Below are 20,865 nucleotides of genomic sequence, written 5' to 3'. Positions count from 1 at the left end.
GTCAGCAAAAACAAGACCAGGAGCTGACTGTGGCTCAGACCATGAACTCCTTATTGCCAAATTCAGATTTAAATTGAAGAAAGTAGGGAAAACCACTAGACCATTCAGGTATGACCTAAATCAAATCCCTTATGATTCTACAGTGGAAGTGAGAAATAGATTTAAGGGCCTAGATCTGATAGAGTGCCTGATGAACTATGGAATGAGGTTCGTGACACTGTACAGGAGACAGGGATCAAGACCATCCCCATGGAAAAGAAATGCAAAAAAGCAAAATGGCTGTCTGGGGAGGCCTTACAAATAGCTGTGAAAAGAGAAGCGAAAAGCAAAGGAGAAAAGGAAAGATATAAGCATCTGAATGCAGAGTTCCAAAGAATAGCAAGGAGAGATAAGAAAGCCTTCCTCAGTGATCTATGCAAAGAAATAGAGGAAAACAACAGAATGGGAAAGACTAGAGATCTCTTCAAGAAAATTAGATACCAAGGGAATATTTCATGCAAAGATGGGCTCGATAAAGGACAGAAATGGTATGGACCTAATAGAAGCAGAAGATATTAAGAAGAGGTGGCAAGAATACACAGAAGAACTGTACAAAAAAGATCTTAATGACCTAGATAATCACGATGATGTGATCACTCACCTAGAGCCAGACATCCTGGAATGTGAAGTCCAGTGGGCCTTAGAAAGCATCACTATGAACAAAGCTAGTGGAGGTGATGGAATTCCAGTGGAGCTATTTCAAATCCTGAAAGATGATGCTGTGAAAGTGCTGCACTCAATATGCCAGCAAATTTGGAAAACTCAGCAGTGGCCACAGGACTGGAAAAGGTCAGTTTTCATTCCAATCCCAAAGAAAGGGAATGCCAAAGAATGCTCAAACTACCACAAAATTGCACTCATCTCACATGCTAGTAAAGTAATGCTCTAAATTCTCCAAGCCAGGCTTCAGCAATACATGAACTGTGAACTTCCTGATGTTCAAGCTGGTTTTAGAAAAGGCAAAGGAACCAGAGATCAAATTGCCAACATCTGCTGGATCATGGAAAAAGCAAAAGAGTTCCAGAAAAACATCTATTTTTGCTTTATTGACTATGCCAAAGCCTTTGACTGTGTGGATGACAATAAACTGTGGAAAATTCTGAAAGAGATGGGAATACCAGACCACCTGACCTGCCTCTTGAGAAATCTGTATGCAGGTCAGGAAGCAACAGTTAGAACTGGACATGGAACAACAGACTGGTTCCAAATAGGAAAAGGAGTACGTCAAGACTGTATATTGTCACCCTGCTTATTTAACTTATATGCAGAGTACATCATGGGAAACGCTGGGCTGGAAGAAACACAAGCTGGAATCAAGATTGCCGGGAGAAATATCAGTAACCTCAGATATGCAGATGACACCACCCTTATGGCAGAAAGTGAAGAGGAACTCAAAAGCCTCTTGATGAAAGTGAAAGTGGAGAGTGAAAAAGTTGGCTTAAAGCTCAACATTCAGAAAACAAAGATCAGGGCATCCGGTCCCATCACTTCATGGGAAATAGATGGGGAAACAGTGTCAGACTTTACTTTTTTGGGGCTCCAAAATCACCACAGATGGTTACTGCAGCCATGAAATTAAAAGACGCTTACTCCTTGGAAGGAAAGTTATGTCCAACCTAGATAGCATATTCAAAAGCAGAGACATTACTTTGCCAACAAAAGTCCGTCTAGTCAAGGCTATGGTTTTTCCTGTGATCATGTATGGATGTGAGAGTTGGACTGTGAAGAAGGCTGAGTGCCGAAGAATTGATGCTTTTGAACTGTGGTGTTGGAGAAGACTCTTGAGAGTCCCTTGGACTGCAAGGAGATCCAACCAGTCCATTCTGAAGGAGATCAGCCCTGGGATTTCTTTGGAAGGACTGATGCTAAAGCTGAAACTCCAGTACTTTGGCCACCTCATGCGAAGAGTTGACTCATTGGAAAAGACTCTGATGCTGGGAGGGATTGGGGGCAGGAGGAGAAGGGAACAGAGGATTAGATGGCTGGATGGCATCACTGACTCGTTGGACATGAGTTTGAGTGAACTCTGGGAGTTGGTGATGGCCAGGGAGGCTTGGCGTGCTGCGATTCATGGGGTCACAAAGAATCAGACATGACTGAGCGACTGAACTGAACTGAACTGATCATGTGTTAGGTGATCTGCATGAAGAATCTCACTTATTGTGCTGGAGAGGGTGTGGAGAGAAGGGAACCCTCTTACACTATCAGTGGGGATGTAAATTAGGGCAGCCACCATGGAAAGCAGTATGGAGGTTCCTCAAAAAACTAGAGTCACCGTATGATCTAGAAATTCCACACCTGGACATATACCCAGACAGAACCATCATTCAAAAAGATACATTCACCCCCATGTTTATAGAAGCTCTGTTTATAATAGCCAAGACCTAAATGGTCATTAACAGATGGATAAAAAAGATGTGATATAACACACACACACACACACACACACACACACACTGGAATACTGCTGCTGCTGCTGCTAAGTCATTTCAGTCGTGTCCGACTCTGAGAGACCCCAGAGACAGCACACCACCAGGCTCCCCCGTTCCTGGGATTCTCCAGGCAAGAAAACTGGAGTGGGTTGCCATTTCCTTCTCCAATGCATGAAAGTGAAAAGTGAAAGTGAAGTCAGCTCAGTCGTGTCCGACTCCTCGTGACTCCATGGACTCCAGGCAAGGGTATTGGAGTGGGGTGCCATCGCCTTCTTCCTATGGAATACTACTCATCCATTAAAAAGAATGAAATAATGCCATTTGCAGCAACATGGAGAGACCTAGAGATTATCATAGTAAGTGAAGTAAGTCAGAGAAATGCAAAAAACTTATCACTTAGATGTGGAATCTAAGATATGACATAAAAACATATCTATAAAACATGGTACTCAAAATACATAGTAAAGACCCAGCAAATGGTGAACATTATCCATATTAGTCACTAGCAGTTATCTGGTCAAACTATGAAAACTGGGGAGAGATTTCCTTGAGTTCAGAAAGCTAGTTTTTGAAAGAGCTGGAACTAGCAACCAGGGGGTTCTTAGACCAGAGCCCATTCTTCTGCTTCAGCTGCCCCTGTGAACAATATTACTCTTTTAACAATGACTCTACTAATAAATGTCTAGATCTCTCCAAGAAATGACTTTCTTTGCAAATAAGCATATTTGCAACCTCTTTTGGGTACACTGCTGTTTACTCAGGCTCCTAAACTCTTGGCCAACTTTCAGTCCCAAGATAATAAATTGGGAAACTCTTTAAGAGAGCAATGCAACCGTCTTAATACTGCACTGAACCAATTTCAGCCAGGGATGGGACTTGTTGGGCTTGTTTCTGAGATGACCTGGGGATTTTCCATCCATTAGTTGGTGTGATCCTAAGTGATCTCCACCCCTCAACCCATCTGATCCTGCCTCCTGGCTCCAATCTCATTTAAAAAGATAAGTATCTCCATGCACTCCCTTCTCCCAGGAAGCACTGGGATTGGGTGCAGGGCTCAGAGTGAGGATTGATGTCTGTGACTCAGCTGGTCCAAGCCAACGCCTGTAAACCCATGTCAATCAGAGGGAGCTGCCATTCGGGAAGCCCAGAACTGAGGCTAACAATGGAGCTGGGTGTCAGGTAGGAGCTCTAGGGGTCCCAGGCTCCTGCAGAGTCTTCACTGGACCTCATGAGTCTCAGACTTATTTGCAAACAGAAAGAGCCAACATAGTTAGGGCCCTACTCTGAAAGCTTTCCAAGTGCCTCCCAATTTAAGCCACTGAAAAAACTGTTACCATTTTACCCTTAAGCAACCCAAGACACAGAAATGTTAGCAATTTGCTAGTCACTTGTCACATTATTAGTGTTAGAGTCAGATTGTGACCTGAAACGGGCTGGCACCTGGGACCCTTTGCTGCAGTGCTTGTACATAGACAAACGTCTTTAAGCAACAAGATACAAATCAACTATGCTGCTGCTGCTGCTGCTAAGTGCTTCAGTCGTGTCCGACTCTGTGCAACCCCATAGACGGCAGGCCATCAGGCTCCCCGTCCCTGGGATTCTCCAGGCAAGAACACTGGAGTGGGTTGCCATTTCCTTCTCCAATGCATGAAAGTGAAAAGTGCAAGTGAAGTCGCTCAGTCATGTCTGACTCTTAGCGACCCCACGGACGGCAGCCCACCAGGCTCCTCCGTCCATGGGATTTTCCAGGCAAGAGTACTGGAGTGGGGTGCCATTGCCTTCTTCTCAAATCAACTATGAGACTAAAAATAATTGCCTGTGTATGCAATTGGGGCAAATTATTAACAAGATACAAGAAGACAAAAAACCAGGGACTTGCCTGGTGGTCCAGTGGTTAAGAGTCGGTTAAGAGTCCACCAGCCAATGAGAGCGACATGGGTTCGATCCTTGGTCTAGGAAGATCCCACATGCAACTAAGGGGCAACCAAGCCCATGAGCCATAATTACTGAAGCTCACACGCCCTACAGCCTGTGTTCTCCAACAAGAGAAGCCACCTCAGTGAGAAGCCCACACAGCACAACTACAGAGTAGACCCCGCTCATCACAATTAGAGAAAATCAAGGCACAACAATAAAGACCCAGCACGGCCAAAAATTATTAAATAAAAATAAAACAAAGAAAGAAAGACCAAAAACCCACACAGCACCATCAAAGGCAGACCACCTAGGCCATCCCTTGGGCCCAACATATGGACCCCCTCCTACCCACACCCCATAGAAGGAACCAGCTTGCCCCCCTCTCAGGGAGAAAGCATAGGAATCTGTCACTTGTTTTTGCTCCCCACTGCTGCAGCAGGAACCCTAAAAAGCCGTGCGTAAATTCTTTGTCTGGTCTCATCAATTTCTATTGACTAAGGAGGTTAAGAACCTTTCAGTAACAAAGGCAACAGCTTGACTTCAGAGCCACTCATTCATTCATTCAGTAAATATCTCCTGAATATCTCTGATGTCCAGGACACTATTCCAGGCACTTTATATGTCCACGAACAAAAGAAATTAATTCTTCATCAGATTACAGTGATTAAATTTTAGCAGGGGGGAGATAGCAATAAGCTTTACCAATGAATGATATAGTTCACTAAAAGGTGTTAAATGCTATGAAAAAAGAAAAGACAGAGCAAAGTATGGGGGACCGAGGTATGTGTTGCCATTTTAAGGGTGATCACGGAGGCGATCAAGATTTGAGCTTCATGGAGGCAGCAAGATTTGAGATTAGAAGAAAGAAGGGAGCGAGCCATGTGGATATCTGGGGAAGGAGCATCACAGGCATAGGGAACACAAACAAAATAAATTTACACTGAGAATTAACAAGGGGTCAGAGGGAAATGAAGGTGAGGTGATCGGGAACTTTCTGGAGTGACGCACCTACGTGAAATGCTCTTTGGAGGTCACAGAAGCTGAGAAAGAAGGATGAGAAGCCTGGTTCTGTGAAGAATTGGCAGGTAGGGGTGGGCAAGAGGGTATTTCAGAAGAATGTTGCGGCTTTCAGATCTCTCAAAATCCTGGCCACCCTTGGGTGTGGGTGATATATTAAGACTCTACAGAGAAACAGAATTGTAGGCAATCTACACTACAGAGTGACTCATTTTAGGAATTGACTTACTGGATTATGGAGGCTGAAATGTTCCAACATCTGCCATCTGCAGGGTGGAGATCACCTTTACAGCCAATGGTGAAATTCAATCCGAGTCTGGAAGGCTGGGAACGGAGAAGCCTATAGTCCCAGTCCAAGTCCAAAGGCCCGAGAACCAGGAGTCCAAGGGGAGAAAATGGATGTCTGAGATCGGGCAGAGGGCAAATTCACCCTTCCTCTACTTCTTTGTTCTACCTAGACCCTCATTAGATTGGATGACGTCCACCCGCAATGGTAAAGGTGATCTTTACTCAGTCTTCTGATTCAAATGCTAATCTCTTCTGGAAACATCGTCACAGACAGCTCAGGAATAACATTTAATTAGCTTTCTGGACATCCCTGAGCCCAGTCGGGTTAACAAGACTAGCCCTCAGGGTGAGAACTGGTTCTCCTAGCTCTGAAACCTCAATTCTGAGGAAATCTGAGCAGTCCAAGGGGAAACGGCAGGCAGACAGCTTGGCTTGAATGTTAGGTTGCACACCTAACCTGGCACTAAACCTTCCAGATAGCGAGACCTTGAGTACTGTCAAGCTTAGCGCCCAGGCCAGAGAAGTCTAAGGCCTGAGGGCCCTTAGGCAAAACGAAAACAAACAGGAAACAAACAGCAGTGCTCGAGGTGGTGGAATTGAAATTGCCTGAAGCCACTGTTGCGAAACCACCTGGGCTTGACGTTAAATACCTTGGGGTTGCTGTTGTTTGGTCACTAAGTCATGTCCAGATAGGAGATGATAGTGTCTCCTCTTTGGACTTTTTTTCCTTCCTTCTTATTCCTCTTCCTTCAACTTTATCGAAACTGAAGACTCATGAGCCAACATGTGCAAAGCCTGGAGAAAGCTTAGCTCGCTCCTTGTCTGAGGCCATTTGGAGGCCCCCTGGAAGCCAATATTTTTGAGGGTGCAGAGTTTCCAACCAACATTTTCAAGTGCTTGTCCAGCTCCGATTTAGAAGAGGCTCAGCTTTGCCAGAGGGGAGCAGAGTAGGGCCTGGTCTGTCCTGGCAAGTCTCAGTCACTCCACCTTCCTGGGAAGCAGCCTCAGGACCACCTCCAAAGGGGGAGGGCTGCAAATCCTCCACAGGTATTGACCCTTTAATCAAGAGAAATTGATAAGAGGCCAGGCAAGGCTTTATTGGGTTCAGGCTGCAGCATGAGGGAGTGAGAACAAGAAACGGGTGTCCTTGCTCGCTCTCCCAGGAAGTGGGCTGGTTCCTTAAATGGATGAAGTTAGAGGTGGCTCTGGTTGGGCCAGAGGGGTGGCTTAGGTGTGCTGTGCGCAGGGATCATGCACAGTACCCTGATTTTGCTGTGTGCGGAGTTGTTTCAGTCGTGTCTGACTCTTTTCCACCCCATGGACTTTAGCCTGCCAGGCTACTCTGTCCATGAGATTCTCCAGGCAAGAATACTGGAATGGGTTAAGCCCTCCTTCAGGGCATCTGCTCTGGGCACCTCCAAAATGGCGGTCAGTTTGTGGCCCTCCTGTATCTCATTGTTCCTAATTGCCCCAACTGGGCATGCATGGTTATTTATAGTTTCATACAGTTTCTTTGTAAATGAAGAGACATTTGGCCAGGTTCAAGGGCAAGCACGCTGATAGAGAGTCCCAGGTGCCAGCCTATCCCAGTATTTCTTTTTTGAAAAGTGGAAGTTGGGTGTGAGAGGTGATCATGTCTCTTTGGGAGGACTTGTGGAGGCACTTCCATTCTTGAGGAGGCAACGGGTTGTTGTTGTGTAGTCGAGTCCAACTCTTTGCAACCCCACGACTGTAGCATGCATGGAATGCATGAAAGTGAAAGAGGAGAGTGGAAAAAGTTGGCTTAAAACTCAACATTCAGAAAACTAAGATCATAGCATCCAGTTACATCACTTCATGGCAAATAGATGGAAAACGATGGAAACAGTGACAGACTTTATTTTCTTGGGCTCCAAAATTACTGCAGATGGTGACTGCAGCCATGAAATTAAAACTTGCTTGCTCCTTGGAAGAAAAGCTATGACCAACCTAGATAGCATATTAAAAAGCAGAGACATTATTTTGCCAACAAAGTTCTGTCTACTCAAAGCTATGGTTTTTCCAGTAGTCATGTATGGATGTGAGAGTTGGACTATAAAGAAAGCTGAGCACAGAATAATTGATCCTTTTGAACTGTGGTGCTGGAGAAGACTCTTGAGAGTCCCTTGGACTGCAAGGAGATCAAACCAGTCAATTCTAAAGGAAATTAGTCCTGAATTTGTGAATTGGAAGGAGTGATGCTGAAGCTGAAACTCCAATACTTTGCCACCTGATGCAAAGAATGGACTCACTGGAAAAGACACCAATGCTAGGAAAGATTGAAGGCAGGAGGAGAAGGGGATGACAGAGGATGAGATGGTTGGATGGCATCACCAACTCTATGGACATGAGTTTGAGCAAGCTCCGGGAGTCAGTGACGGACAGGGAAGCCTGGCGTGCTGCAGTCCATGGGGTCGCAAAGAGTCTGACATGACTGAGCAACTGAACTGAACTGACTGCAGCCCAACAGACTCCTCTGCCCATGGGATTTCCCAGGCAAGAATACTGGAGGGGGTTGCCATTTCCCCCTCTAGGGGATCTTCCCAACCTAGGGATTGAACCCATATCTCCTATATTGCAGGCAGATTCTTTAACTGCTGAGCCACCGGGGAAGCCCCTTAATGCAGGGTTCCTGGGAAAAATTTTGTTTTGTTTACTGTCTCTAGATGAGTGTTGCCTCCGTGACGCCCAATACAACCATGTGAAAGGTGCTTACACTACAAGCTGCAGAAGTGAGGCCCCCCGTGTTCGGGACTGGGGGGTGGTAGGTCACCATGTGGCTGCCCTTTCTGAAACACCATCAGCAACCCTTTCTCCTCCTCCTTTAACCCTTGGCCAGTTGTCTAATGCTGTCCTTTGCTCCTCCATTTCCTAGGGATTAAGTGTCCTGACTTGCTCAGTGAGGACACAGTCTTATAACAAAAGACATGAACTGTTCTGTGTCCAGCTTCTGCAGCTGCTGGCCCCATCACTCCAGTCTCTGCTCCCATGGTCACATCGCCCCCTCCTCTTCGCGTCTCTGTGGACCTTCTAAGGATGCTCATCACTGGATTTAGGGTCTATGTGGATAATCCAGGATGATCTCATCTCAAGATTCTTAATTTAATTACATCTGCAAATCCCTCCTTTCCAAATAAAGTAATAACCACAGATTCTAGGATTTGACATTGATATCTCTTGAGCGGCCAGTTTTCAGCCAACCACACGCTCAAGGGACTCAGAAACTCAGCAGGAGGAACAGATAAAAGGAGAGAGGCTTCCCTCTGAAGCTGAGATGCAGCCACCTAGCATCACCACCCCTCCCCCCAAAACTCCCGCTGGACACCCCAGTCCTGTGCTGCAGGGCTCCCAGAGCAGGTCCTTCCCAAGACAGTTTGTGAGGGCCCTTGGGTGGGGGCGGGGTGTGTTCTCTCCCCATCAGACAGGCAGTCCTGGAGCAGCGGAACGGCTCAGCGCACCCTGGGAATCCCAGAATAAGGGATGACGGCGGTGGAGAGGATGAGAAGCAGGAAAGGGCTGGGAAATAAGAAAGCCTTTTGCTCTCCCTCCGCCTTCAGAGGCGGGAAGTGTGCACTTTCTGCGGGGAGGCGGCTGCAGCGGTGGACAAGGGCGGACAGGCGGGCGGGGAGTGTTCCCTGTGCACACGGTGGGAAGTACGTGACTGCGCGCGCACCCGGCTGTGCACACGGCAGCGGGGTGGGGTGGGGGGAGCGCCCCGGCGGTGCACACGGCGGGGGACACACGGCAGGGGTGCGGGGAGCTTTGCCGCAATGCGCGCCTCCGCGCCGGTTTGTGCTCCCGGATGGAGAGAGGAGGGGCGCGCGCCTAGAGGGCTGTGCCAACGCGCCCCCGCCTGGGGCTATAAAAGCCTCGCCACCTGCTGCAGCCAGTGCATCCAATTGCCCTAGAAGCCGATTCGCCTGCTTCGGCGGTCGCTCCTCTCCGGCATGGACCCTGAAACCTGCCCCTGCCCTACTGGTGAGCCCCCGCCCCCGCCCCCGCCCTGCGGCACCGCGCGCCCCTTTACTTGCAAAGAACCCTACGCCTTTGCTCAAGGACATTTGGGGGAAGGGACCCTTATTTCCCATTTTGAATCTCCTGAAGGATGGGCATGGCTATATCCCAAAGGGCATTGAGGCTGGGTACCCCATCTCCCTTTAGGCCTGGCCCCACCCCGTGTTCTAGCCCTTCTTGTGCCCCTCCCCCCCCCAGGTGGCTCCTGCACCTGCTCCGACTCCTGCAAGTGCGAGGGCTGCACATGCGCCTCCAGCAAGAAGAGTGAGTGCGGGGACCCCTCTGCGCGCCCCCCCTACCGGTCCTCCCCTGAGCACCACGCCTGTCCACGTAGGCACGGAGCGGCCCCTCGGCCGGCCGTGACACTGCGTTGACTCTGACGGGAACAGAACCACCCAGAGGCCTGAAGACTCAGTTGCAGGCCCTCCTTCAGTGATTGTTACCTTGGGCCCAGGCAATTGTTTGTGGATTCCCGGAAGGTTCTAATGGGCAGTTAGGAAGCAGAACTGCTCTCCTGAGCCCACCGCTCCCCTCCAGACCTCCAGCGCCTGGGGAAACATTGGTGAGGCCGGGGGTTAGCTCTGGAGTTGAGGTCCCTTGGGCCCTCTCAGGCCTTTGTGGATCCCCTCAATTTTACCTCCCCTGAATCTCCCCCAAAGCAGTGTAATACGCAGGGGAAAGGCACCCTTGTTTGTGTATTAGACTAGGCATATGCCCTCCATGAATCTCCTGGCCCCTACACTTGCACCATATCTGCCCCTGCAGGTTCGTCCTTCAAGGTCATTTCCCCTGGGTGTTTTCTCCTTAAGGCCTGGTTCCCCCTAGCATTGGCCTCACTCCACCGTCCCCTGGGCTCCTGGGCTCATAGATGGGGCTGTGGGCTAGTTACTGGCTACCCTTCCCCCATGGGAGCCCAGTGTGTAGCTGACACACCAGAGATGCTGAGTCAACCCAGGTGTAAGACGAGGAAGCGGGGGGCAGTGACCTCTGGCACCCCTCCTTCCCCCCTTCCTTTTGATGGGCACAGATGGGGGAGGACAGGCCATCAGACTGGGCGTTCCCCATTTTATCTGCAGGCTGCTGCTCCTGCTGCCCTGCAGAGTGTGAGAAATGTGCCAAGGATTGTGTGTGCAAAGGTGGAGAGGGGGCCGAAGCTGAGGAGAAGAAGTGTAGCTGCTGCCAGTGAGGACGTGCCCCCTGTCCCGTGTGAAACGTGTGTAAATAGTGCTGGGTGGCCCAGTGCCACCTGCCCTGTGGTGAGCCTGGCAGTGTGTTCCCTTCCCTGCAAGGCACTGGCAAGTGACAATAAATCCTATGAATGGCATAAGCCAAGGACTGGTCTCTTCTTAAAGGGGAAGGACGCCAGGGTGGGGGCGGGGGTGGGGGTGGGGGGGTGGGGGGGTGGAAGGAGCCTCATCAGAAGAACTGCCCAGTTGGAAGATAAAATCGGGAGACTGGCCACTGGTCTGTTTGGGACTGGGAGGACATTCTCCCACCTTCAGATGGCACATGACTCTCCTGCCAAGTCAAGCTGAACTCTGGGGAAAGAGGGGAGACCAGACTCATATGGGTCTGTTTCTTTTTCTGCTTCTCAGCCTCACAGTCTGCATCTGTACAGTGGGACTTGTTGCTGTTGCTGTTTTCATTAAGTCGTGTCCAACTCTTTGCGACCCCGTGGATTGTAGCCTGCCAGCCTCCTCTGTCCATGGGATTTTCCAGGCAAGAATACTGGGGTGGGTTGCCATTTCCCTTTCCACAGGAACTTCCCAACTCAGGGATCAAACCTGCATCTCCTTCTTGGCAGGCGGATTCTTTACCACTGACCCACCTGAGAAATCAATGGGGTTGGGGGAAGTTAAAACCGGACCCCAGCCCCAAAGGCCTGCAGTTTCTGCAATTTTCTAGCCACTCCTGCAAAGCTGCCTGTTTTCAGAGTCATCAGAGGCGAGGCCAGGAGGCCCCGGGGCCTGCCTTGGCAGACTGTCATCTGTGTTTCCAAGGTCACCACCCTGAATAGCCTGTCTCCCCAAACAGATTGTTCCGCTCCTTTTCAAACCTGCTCATTTGGCAATTTGTGTCCAGCTCCTTCTTTCTTCAGGGGGAGGTAGGGTACTGAGAGCTTTAATCCACAGTGGTTGTGGCTCAATCCTAGATGAAAGGGAACACTCCAGTCTACCTGGGTTGAATGGAAAAGAAAAAGTCCTGGGAAAGAAAAGTATCCCAGCTAAGAGAATGGAATGCTGTAAACATGTCAATTTTCCTCCACGTTACTTCATCAGGATGATCCATTCAAAAGTCCACCAGGATTTTTTTTTAACCTAATAGGCTGTTTTGAAAAGAAAAACAGTACAAGAAAAGCCAAGCCAGTTTTGAAACAACAAAAAAGGCCTGCTCTAACCAACCCCATGGCAGGACTTGTTCTAAAGCTCTTGGAATTAGTGTCAGCTTAGGAATAGATCAATTGGACAGAAAGGATGGTTCAAAAATAGACCCCAGTGCAGTTGCAAAAGTGATTAAATCAGCGGCGAAAAGATACACTAGTTAGTGAAAAGTGTTGAAACAACTGCCTACCCCTGTGCCTATCAGATAAATAATTTTCAATCAATTTAAATACCCAGGAGCAAAATCAAAGCCTTAAAAGAATTTGGAAGAGGAAGACAGGACCATGCTGAGTACTATGGGGTGGAGATGACTTTCCCCGCCCTGGCCTCACCCCATGGCTTGTGAGATCCTAGTTCCCCATCAAGGATGGAACCCATGTCCCCGCAGTGGAAGCACAGAGTCCTAACCACTGGACCACCAGGGAATTCTGGGGGTGACTCTCTTAAATAAGACACCAAAAAGATTAATAAATGTGAGATTATCTTGTGCAAAATTCTATTAAGCACACTATCTTACTTGATTCATAGAACTCTAGAAGAATGGTATGACTATTTTACCCATTTTACAGATGGGCCAATAGGGCTTGGGGTAAAATTTGTATGTGGTCTGTTGAAAGATAAACTGAGGCATATTAACATTTTTAAGAGTTGATTTGAGCAAATACCTATTCAAACTGGGCAGCACTGAATGTAGCAGATAGATTGGAGCTGTGAGGAACTGCACAAAACAGAAGACTTTTATAGTCAGCAAGACACAAGGAAGTTATAACAGGCAGAAAAGCTGGTTGCTTTATTGCAGTTACTTTCCTTCAGGGGGTGGCAGGGCTTTCTCATGTAGATTACCTAACTCGTGCTGATCAGGTGATTCCTGAATGGTTAAAGATTCCATTTCTGGAGAGCCAAAGTCTCTGGTGACATGGAGCTTAGCATAAGCAACTCCATTTTTGAGCCTGCTGTCCTGTGTTTCATTTCAGTTCAGTCGCTCAGTCGTGTCCGACTCTTTGCGACCCCATGAATCGCAGCACGACAGGCCTCCCTGTCCATCACCAACTCCCGGAGTTCACTCAGACTCACGTCCATTGAGTCAGTGATGCCATCCAGCCATCTCATCCTCTGTCGTCCCCTTCTCCTCCTGCCCCCAATCCCTCCCAGCATCAGAGTCTTTTCCAATGAGTCAACTCTTCGCATGAGGTGGCCAAAGTACTGGAGTTTCAGCTTTCACATCATTCACAAAACTACAAGATGGTGGGCTTTCCTGGTGGCTCAGTAGTAAAGAATCTGCTTGCCAAAGCAGGTGATGGGTCCGATTCCTGGGTCGAGAAGATCCCCTGGAGAAGGGAATTCTTGCCTTGGAAATCTCACAGACAGAGGAGCCTGGCAGGCTACAGTCCATGGGGTTGGAAAAGAGTTGGACACAAATTAGCAATGAAGCTCGAAGGTAGTAGAGGCAGGCTTTGAACCCAGGCTGTCGGACTAAAACCTATTCATGCTTGTTTCCTCTGCTTCTGGCTTGCTTTGTGTTACAAAAAGCATCAAAACAAAGCTAAATCACTTCATACGCACTAGGAGAGTGTCTGTCCCTTTGGGCTGGTATAACAAAATACTATAGACTGGCAGCTTACAAACAGCAGAAATCTATTTCTCACGGTTTGAGAGGCTAGAAGCCTGAGATTAGGGGGCCAGCATGGTTGGGTGCAGCCCCTTTTCTGGGTCAAAGGCTTCTCATCGCATCCTCACATGGTGGAAAGGACTAGGGGCCCTGTGGGGTTTCTTTTATAGAAGCACTAATCCCGTTCATGAGAGCTCCACCCTCATGACCTTAGCACCTCTCAAAGGCTCCAGAGGACACAAACACTCAGACTATAGCAGATGACTACTATCCTAAAAACAAAAATGAAACTACAACCACCACCCAGAAAATAGCAACTGTTGACAAGGATGTGGAGAAATTGGAACCCTTGTGCAGCACTGGAGAAAATGTAAGATGAAGGTTCCTCAAAAAAATAAAAATAGGATTATCTTATGACCCGCAGTTCCACTTCTGGGTATATACCCAAAAGAATCAAAAGCAGAATCTTGGAGGGTATTTTAACAGTAGTTACTCAAATTTAAAATGCACATGCCTTCAACCTGGGAAGTTCACTGCCCATCGTTGGTATCCACAGAAGCCTCAAAACAAGCCAAATAACCTTCAAGAGGGAGGTATAAGATTGGTCATATGAGCCTCTAATAAAAAGAATGCTCTAAGACTCTGGGTGCTGCTATGGAAAGACCACCACAACTTATCATTTAGTGGGGGAAAAAACAAGATGTACATGTGGTGTAACGCTAATCACATTAAAAGGGAAATTTAAACTATATATATTTGTGTATGCATATAATATATATATATATATATGTACGGGTGTTTGATAAGTGGTGTGTGATGGTGGTGATAGAGGAGCCCAGGGCATCAGTGATCTGAAGGAAGACCTTGGAGAAGTAGGCCAGTTCATCACCTCCATAAAGTTGATGATCTTCTCATGAGAAATATAGTTTCTATCCCACCAGCTAATCTGTCAGAATCCACCAGCCTCTGTCCCTACTGCCTTGGTGAGAGGAAACTATCTCCCCAGGCCATCCCTTCGTCATCACCAGCTCTAATGGCCAGAGAGGCCTTTTCCTGCCCAGAACAGAATCTTTATCCCTGGTTCTGCCCTTGGAAACACAGACCACAAGTCTAATTTCTTCTTTTCAGTATGGCATAAACATGTAGTTGTGGAGTCAGAGAGTCCTGGGTTCAAATCCCCTCACTGCCACTTCCAGCTGTGTGACCCAGAGCTGGCCCCTATACAACTCTTCAGTGCCTCGTCTGTGAAATGGAGAGACTAACAGCTGAGGTCTAAGTGAAGTCAACTCAGAGTGTTCTGATGCATAGGAGGTGCTCAATATTATGCTCCATGACGACTAGGGCAGATTGGATATAACTGCAAACGTTCATTCCTCCCATCAAGACCTGGGGTCTTCATCCCTTCCCCTCAAATCTGTGGCTTTTTGGCCAATCAAATGTGGTGAAAGTGACCTGTGCTAGTTTCAGGACTCAGGGCTTAAGAGACTCACAGATACTGCTCCAGTCTTTTGGGACTTTCACCCTCCGCACCCAGAGCCAAATTTAAGAAACCTAATTGCCCTGTGGCCACATGCTGAAGAGACCACAAGAGGGAGCTCTGGTCTCTAATTCCTGCTGAGTTCAGCCCTTTAGCCCTGATTGTGAGGGTGCCAGACACGTGAGTGGGCGCCAGACCAGCCCGTCCACCGACTGAATGCCACCAAGTGACCTCAGACAGTGATACACTAAACAAAAGAACCACCCAAAGGAGCCCTTCTCAAATTTCTGACCCACAAAACCAAGAAAGAGAATAAATTCAGTTTAGTTCAGTCGCTCAGTTGTGTCCGACTCTTTGCGACCCCATGAATCGCAGCACGCCAGGCCTCCCTGTCCATCATCAACTCCCGGAGTTCACTCAAACTCACGTCCATCAAGTCAGTGATGCCATCCAGCCATCTCATCCTCTGTCGTCCCCTTTTCCTCCTGCCCCCAATCCCTCCCAGCATCAGAGTCTTTTCCAATGAGTCAACTCTTCCCATGAGGTGGCCAAAGTTGGTTCTTGTCTTAACTTGCAAAGTTTTGGGTGATTAGTTGCACAAATCAAAATTACTCACTCAGTTGTGTCCAACTTTTTGTGACTCCATGGACTGTAGCCCACCAGGCGCCTCAGTCCATGGGATTATTCAGGCAAGAATACTAGAGTGGGTTGCTATTACCTTCTCCAGGGGATCTTCCCAACCCAGGGATAGAACCTGGGTCTCCTGCATTGCAGGCAGATTCTTTACCCTCTAGGCCACCAAGGAAGCCTGGTTTACTGCAGAGCTACAGACAATTGGAGCAACCACTGTCTACATATCTGAAGGTAACTGTTTTCTTGCAGACTGAAACTACCTACCCCTCTCAGCTGTTACTCACATGATGGGGTTTTGAGTCTTAGGATTTTTGTTATTAACTTTCTTCTGGACTATTACAGTCCAGTCAAGAACACAGCCCTCAGGTGGTCTGCCCAACTATGCCAGTTAGGAATCTTATTTCCAGAAGGATTTAAACAAAAAAAGGAAATTTTGGTACTCACAGTGGCTTCAGGCTTGGCTGGATCCAGGTGCTCCAGTGATATCATCAGGCTCCATCTCCTTTACAATGAACTTATTCTGGACTCCTTCTCATGGAGCAAAGGCTTTAGAAACTCAGCTTCACATCCTTCTAGGTTCAAGCCTAGATGGAAAGAATATCTATCATTTTCCCAGCATTTCCAGCAGGAGTTTCATTGATTCTCTCTGGTTCATGACTACGTGACCCAATCAGAGTTAATCACTGTGGCCAGGAAGAGGGAATGTCCTGAGAGCCCACAGATGGGGCCTACTCCATCCAAATCATATGGGCTAAGCATAGGAAAGAGCAATTTTACAAAGGAAGGCTAAGGATACTGTCACAGGGGAAGGATGAATGGATGACTCAGCAGTAGAAGTAGGCTTCTTTCTAGATGGCTTAGTACTATTAATGCAGGCTAAGGCCACACCATTGCCTCACACTGATGACTCACACCAAATCTGCATTTAACACTCCTCGCTTTACACTGCTTGGCTTCATTTTCCTCACTTCCTACCACGTGAGGAGGGCAGGCATCAGAAGGGCAGGCACTCTTCCTCTCCACCCCTGTCCCCCCAACACAATGAGGCTTGCAGGAGTACAGAGATGAGCAAAACTGGGCCTGGGCTGCCCTTCACCTTTGTTGATTGGTCATCCCTTCCCTCACAGAGTCAAAATGACTCAGAGAGACAGCTTCGACCTGAAAACAAATTTTACTGCCAACACAGATGGCCCAAACCCAGGGCTTGATTCAACACTTTTTGGGCCCAAAACAAGCTTTATTGTCTTCCTCATAGAGTCGGACTGTTTCCCCTGAGTGGACAAGTGACCATCTGGCTTATGAGAGATCTTGAAATTTTCATATAATGCACGTGCACATGTAAATAACAACAAAATCTACCCACCATCCAAACAGCGGCCCTTCCATGCTCTTGGTCCACGGGGCTGCCAGACAGCGAGATTTCTGAGACGTTGGCTCTCAAATCAGAGCATGTTCGCATGTAAGCCTCCAATTCTAGTACAATCTAATCATTTGACAGATGAGTAAACTGATGCTTGGGGTGGGGCGTGGGGAGCCCCGGCCCATAACAGCCCCAAGGTCACTTAGCCTGTGAGTGGTGCAGTGAGCATTAGAATTAAGTCCTTCTGACAGTTCAACTTTCCTGCCCTGCTTGGCGTTTCTGAGTGACCACACAGGTCCCAGAGTGGTGAAAAACAGTTTTTTTTTATTTCATTTTGTAATCAGCCCTAATGCTGGGGGGAAGGGAGGCTAGGAAGGGAGGGCACATGGATGGATTTACCCTCATTAATTGATTTGACAAATATTTATTAAGTGCCTACCGTAAACTTGACCCTGGGCTGAGAGCCGTAGACACATATCAGGGGCAGTGAGTTCTCTTGGTGTTTTCAGCAGTGGCAAGGGTGGAGGGACCCAGACACGGATCCCAGAATCACACACGTTCCAACACATTACACACACAGAAAGCACCAGGAAGGAAAAGAACAGGCTGTTTACCAGCATGTTCCACAGGCTAAGTCAGCGGCTAGGTCAGCTAGTCCGTAGCTGACCTAGGTGCTAGGGTCAGGACAGGCTCCCAGCAGGAAGTGATGTTTGAGCTGAGCTGTGAAGATATTTCCACAGGACTTTACAGTAAATGCTCCGAGGACACCCTGTCCTCTGCCCACCTCCTCACTGAACTCCCCACTGCAGCAAATAGCATCCTTTAAGCCCGCTAGGAACTTTCCAGTAACCTGGTCCTCCGATGACTCGCTCTGGGCAGGATGATCTAAGATCCGTTGCTTAGTATTCAGACATGTGCCAGCAAGGGAGCAGGATGTGTCTCCGCAGAGAGGAATTTGGACACCACCTCCCCGCTTCCCCTCTGCATCCACTGGGGAAGAAGTTTCTTGTGGGGTTTTTCCCTTCCCAATGTCCCAAGGCAGTGCCAACTTCCCATTGCTTCTTCCAGGCCCTGGCATACAACTCCTTCCTCCTCCCCTGCCTGGGGAAGACTTTCTCACCCTCAAGCCCAGGGTGCTTGCCCATCTCCCCCCAGGTTGGGCTGGGTCTCCCAACTCTTCTCCCCCTGCCCCCATCCTAGCCACGACCCTGGTATTACTTTTCCCCATGCCCCAGGGAGGCTGCCCCCATGACTCTGAGTTTCCTGAGCACAAAGCTTGTGGCTTCCTGATCCTTGGTCTGCCCTGGTGGTGATGTCTACTTTAGAGGGACTTCAGCATCTGTTGGGCCCTTTGATTTGAATCACCAGGCTCTGCCACTCACTAGCTCTGTGACCTTGGGAAAGTTACTTAACCTCTGGGCCTCCATACTCTAAAATGCGAATGATGACTAGTCCTTACCTCACAGGGTTGATAGAGGATTAAATGAGAGCTCCTACATAACAGGCTTACTGACTCCCCCATGGCAGCTACAGTACAACATCAATAATCATCCTATGGATTCAGTAGGAGGCTACAAAAATTTTGAGTCTTCATAGGTACAAAAAGTTTTCTGTAATCTGTCCTGAGTTCCAACCTTTTTTTCCACCCGAGCTGGATGGCATCACTGATTCAATGGACATGAGTTTGAGTAAACTCCGGGAGTTGGTGATGGACAGGGAGGCCTGGAGTGCTGCTGTCCACGGGGTCGCAAAGGTCGGACACGACTGTGCGACTGAACTGAACTGAACTGAACAGAACAGAACAGGATTCTCAGGATCAACTGTACTCAGGCCCGGCAAGCACAGGGTACAGAGCAGGGGGCAGGAGGAGGGGAGGGGCGGGAGAGCTGGGGGAGGGGCAGGCGGTGGCGGAAACTCTGCACACGCTGAGCGCAGGTGCAAGGGGCTCGGCGCACGGCCCGGGCCGCCCTGCACGCGGTGTTCCCCGCTCTGCGCCCGGTCCGCCCCTCCATCGCCCTGGCGCACGTAGAGCGGCTTCTGGGAACTGATGCCTGGTGGCCCGTGTGCACAGCTCGGTGAGCCGCGCGGCCCGCCAGTGACTCAGCGCGGGGCGGGTTCAGGCAGCTCCCGGCCCGGAGGGTTTTTGCACTCGTCCCAGCTCCTTTCCGCTATAAAGGCAGCCCACCGCCCGCTCCGCTCCAGCACGCCCCTTCGACACCCTCGCCATCCTTTGCTCAGCAGTCTCCGGACCCCAGCCTCCAGTTCAGCTCGCCATGGATCCCAACTGCTCCTGCACCGCAGGTAAGGACCTCTGGTTTGGGGCTGGGTGTCCATCGCAGAGCTAGAGGAGAGTCTCTGACTTCTCATCACTCACTTTCAGGGCACTGTTTGCCCATTTCGAAAGGGTTTCCATGTACCCTTCTCTCCTCTGAGTTCAACTAGGAGACCCCGTTTGACTGATAAGGCGATTCGAGTTCGTGGCTCGCCCAGGTTCCCACGAATTGGTTGTGGAACTGGAACTCCAACTCGGGCTGCTAGCCCGCATGCCCGCGTTCGGTTCTCAGGGGTCGTTCTTGCATCTTTCTCCTGGCAGGTGAATCCTGCACATGTGCCGGCTCCTGCAAATGCAAAGATTGCAAGTGCGCCTCCTGCAAGAAGAGTAAGTGGGATTTTCTCTATGTCTACTCCTCACGCGCCCCACTCCCCGAGCCCAGCACCACACCCCCCGCCCTTGCAGGAGGATTCTTTACCGTCTGAGCCACCAGGGAAGCCCCTACACCACTGGAGGGGAATTTAAATAGGGCAGTGGGTGCCCCTTCCCCAGGGAAGGCGGAGCCTCCACCGGAGAGGGTGGGAAACCTTCTTAATCCGCTGTCCCAGGCGCTCATCAGTGCCTCCACCCCCTTCCCTTCCCCAGGCTGCTGCTCCTGCTGTCCCGTGGGCTGTGCCAAGTGTGCCCAGGGCTGCGTCTGCAAAGGGGCTTCGGACAAGTGCAGCTGCTGTGCCTGAAGGCGGGGAGAGCCTGCTCTCCGGTGTAAATAGAACAACGTGTACAAACTTGCATATTTTTTTTTAATACAACCTGACCCGTTTGTTACATCCCTGTGTTTTTTTTTTTTTTTTTTTTTGTCCTATAAAATACAAGAATGATAATAAAACTGGTTGGCTTTATTCTGACTGTTTTCTTTGACTTGACCAGGGCTTTGGTGAGGGATGGGGCTAGAAGTACAGAGACATGGTTTCTGGATGGAACTGTTAACCCCTGGCAACCTAATGCCTTGTTTGAGCCACATTTACGCACCAGCTTCATCTTCTGTAAAATGGAAGTGCCTCACGGCAGATGCTACAAGGGCACTGGGCACATGTGGGGTCCCCTCTGTTTTCAAGTCAAGGGTTGGTGGCACGGGAGCTGCTCAATCTAGAATTTTCATTCTGTATGGTTTCCCTGTTCAGTTTCTGTTCCTTTTGGGTTTTAGGCTTGAAAGTGACTAAAACCTGCTTGAATACAAATGGGGCTTCTAAAATAAATCCCTGTGGTGAAGGGACATATTTTACTTCCCATCCATCACAGATCTAAACATTGGTAAAAATAATAATAATGATTACTATAAAAATGCCATAAAGGAACAACACAAAGCCCATATTTTTAGATTCAACACACATCATTTCAATCACTATAT

General features: G+C 48.8%; 3 protein-coding genes and 1 long non-coding RNA gene across 4 annotated transcripts in view; 2 read left to right on the top strand and 2 right to left on the bottom strand.

Annotated features, from left to right (window-relative positions):
- The window catches only part of BBS2 (Bardet-Biedl syndrome 2), a 94,873-nt gene extending 88,975 nt beyond the window's left edge, over positions 1–5,898 (bottom strand). Inside the window, exon 1 of the mRNA XM_055553169.1 lies at positions 5,635–5,898. Within this exon, the coding sequence (XP_055409144.1) occupies positions 5,635–5,664 (30 nt within the window). The 5' untranslated portion in view covers positions 5,665–5,898. The remainder of the gene's footprint in view (positions 1–5,634) is intronic.
- Positions 5,899–9,176: 3,278 nt separating this feature from the next.
- Positions 9,177–11,841, top strand: LOC129630602 (skin secretory protein xP2-like). The gene is made up of 4 exons (XM_055551117.1): positions 9,177–9,689; positions 9,924–9,989; positions 10,802–11,092; positions 11,824–11,841. Exons 1-4 carry the CDS (start codon positions 9,192–9,194, stop codon positions 11,839–11,841), a joined length of 873 nt encoding a protein of 290 aa, XP_055407092.1. The 5' UTR covers positions 9,177–9,191.
- A 1,069-nt stretch (positions 11,842–12,910) lies between these two features.
- On the bottom strand, positions 12,911–17,250 carry LOC129632194 (uncharacterized). The gene is made up of 3 exons (XR_008704403.1): positions 17,189–17,250; positions 16,270–16,409; positions 12,911–13,488 (listed from the first exon to the last, which is right to left on the bottom strand). It is a non-coding gene; the product is annotated as an uncharacterized LOC129632194 (long non-coding RNA).
- Positions 17,251–19,194: 1,944 nt separating this feature from the next.
- Positions 19,195–20,342, top strand: LOC129630872 (metallothionein-2). Its single transcript, XM_055551400.1, has 3 exons — positions 19,195–19,486; positions 19,779–19,844; positions 20,103–20,342. The coding sequence occupies exons 1-3, from the start codon at positions 19,459–19,461 to the stop codon at positions 20,192–20,194; spliced, it is 186 nt and encodes a 61-aa protein (XP_055407375.1). The 5' UTR covers positions 19,195–19,458; the 3' UTR covers positions 20,195–20,342.
- Positions 20,343–20,865: the final 523 nt, after the last annotated feature.

Source organism: Bubalus kerabau, chromosome 17 (assembly GCF_029407905.1).
Source record: "Bubalus kerabau isolate K-KA32 ecotype Philippines breed swamp buffalo chromosome 17, PCC_UOA_SB_1v2, whole genome shotgun sequence".
NCBI classification, from domain to species: Eukaryota; Metazoa; Chordata; class Mammalia; order Artiodactyla; family Bovidae; genus Bubalus; species Bubalus kerabau.
Note: the sequence above shows the minus strand (reverse complement) of the source record. Positions and strands in the feature narration are given on the sequence as shown.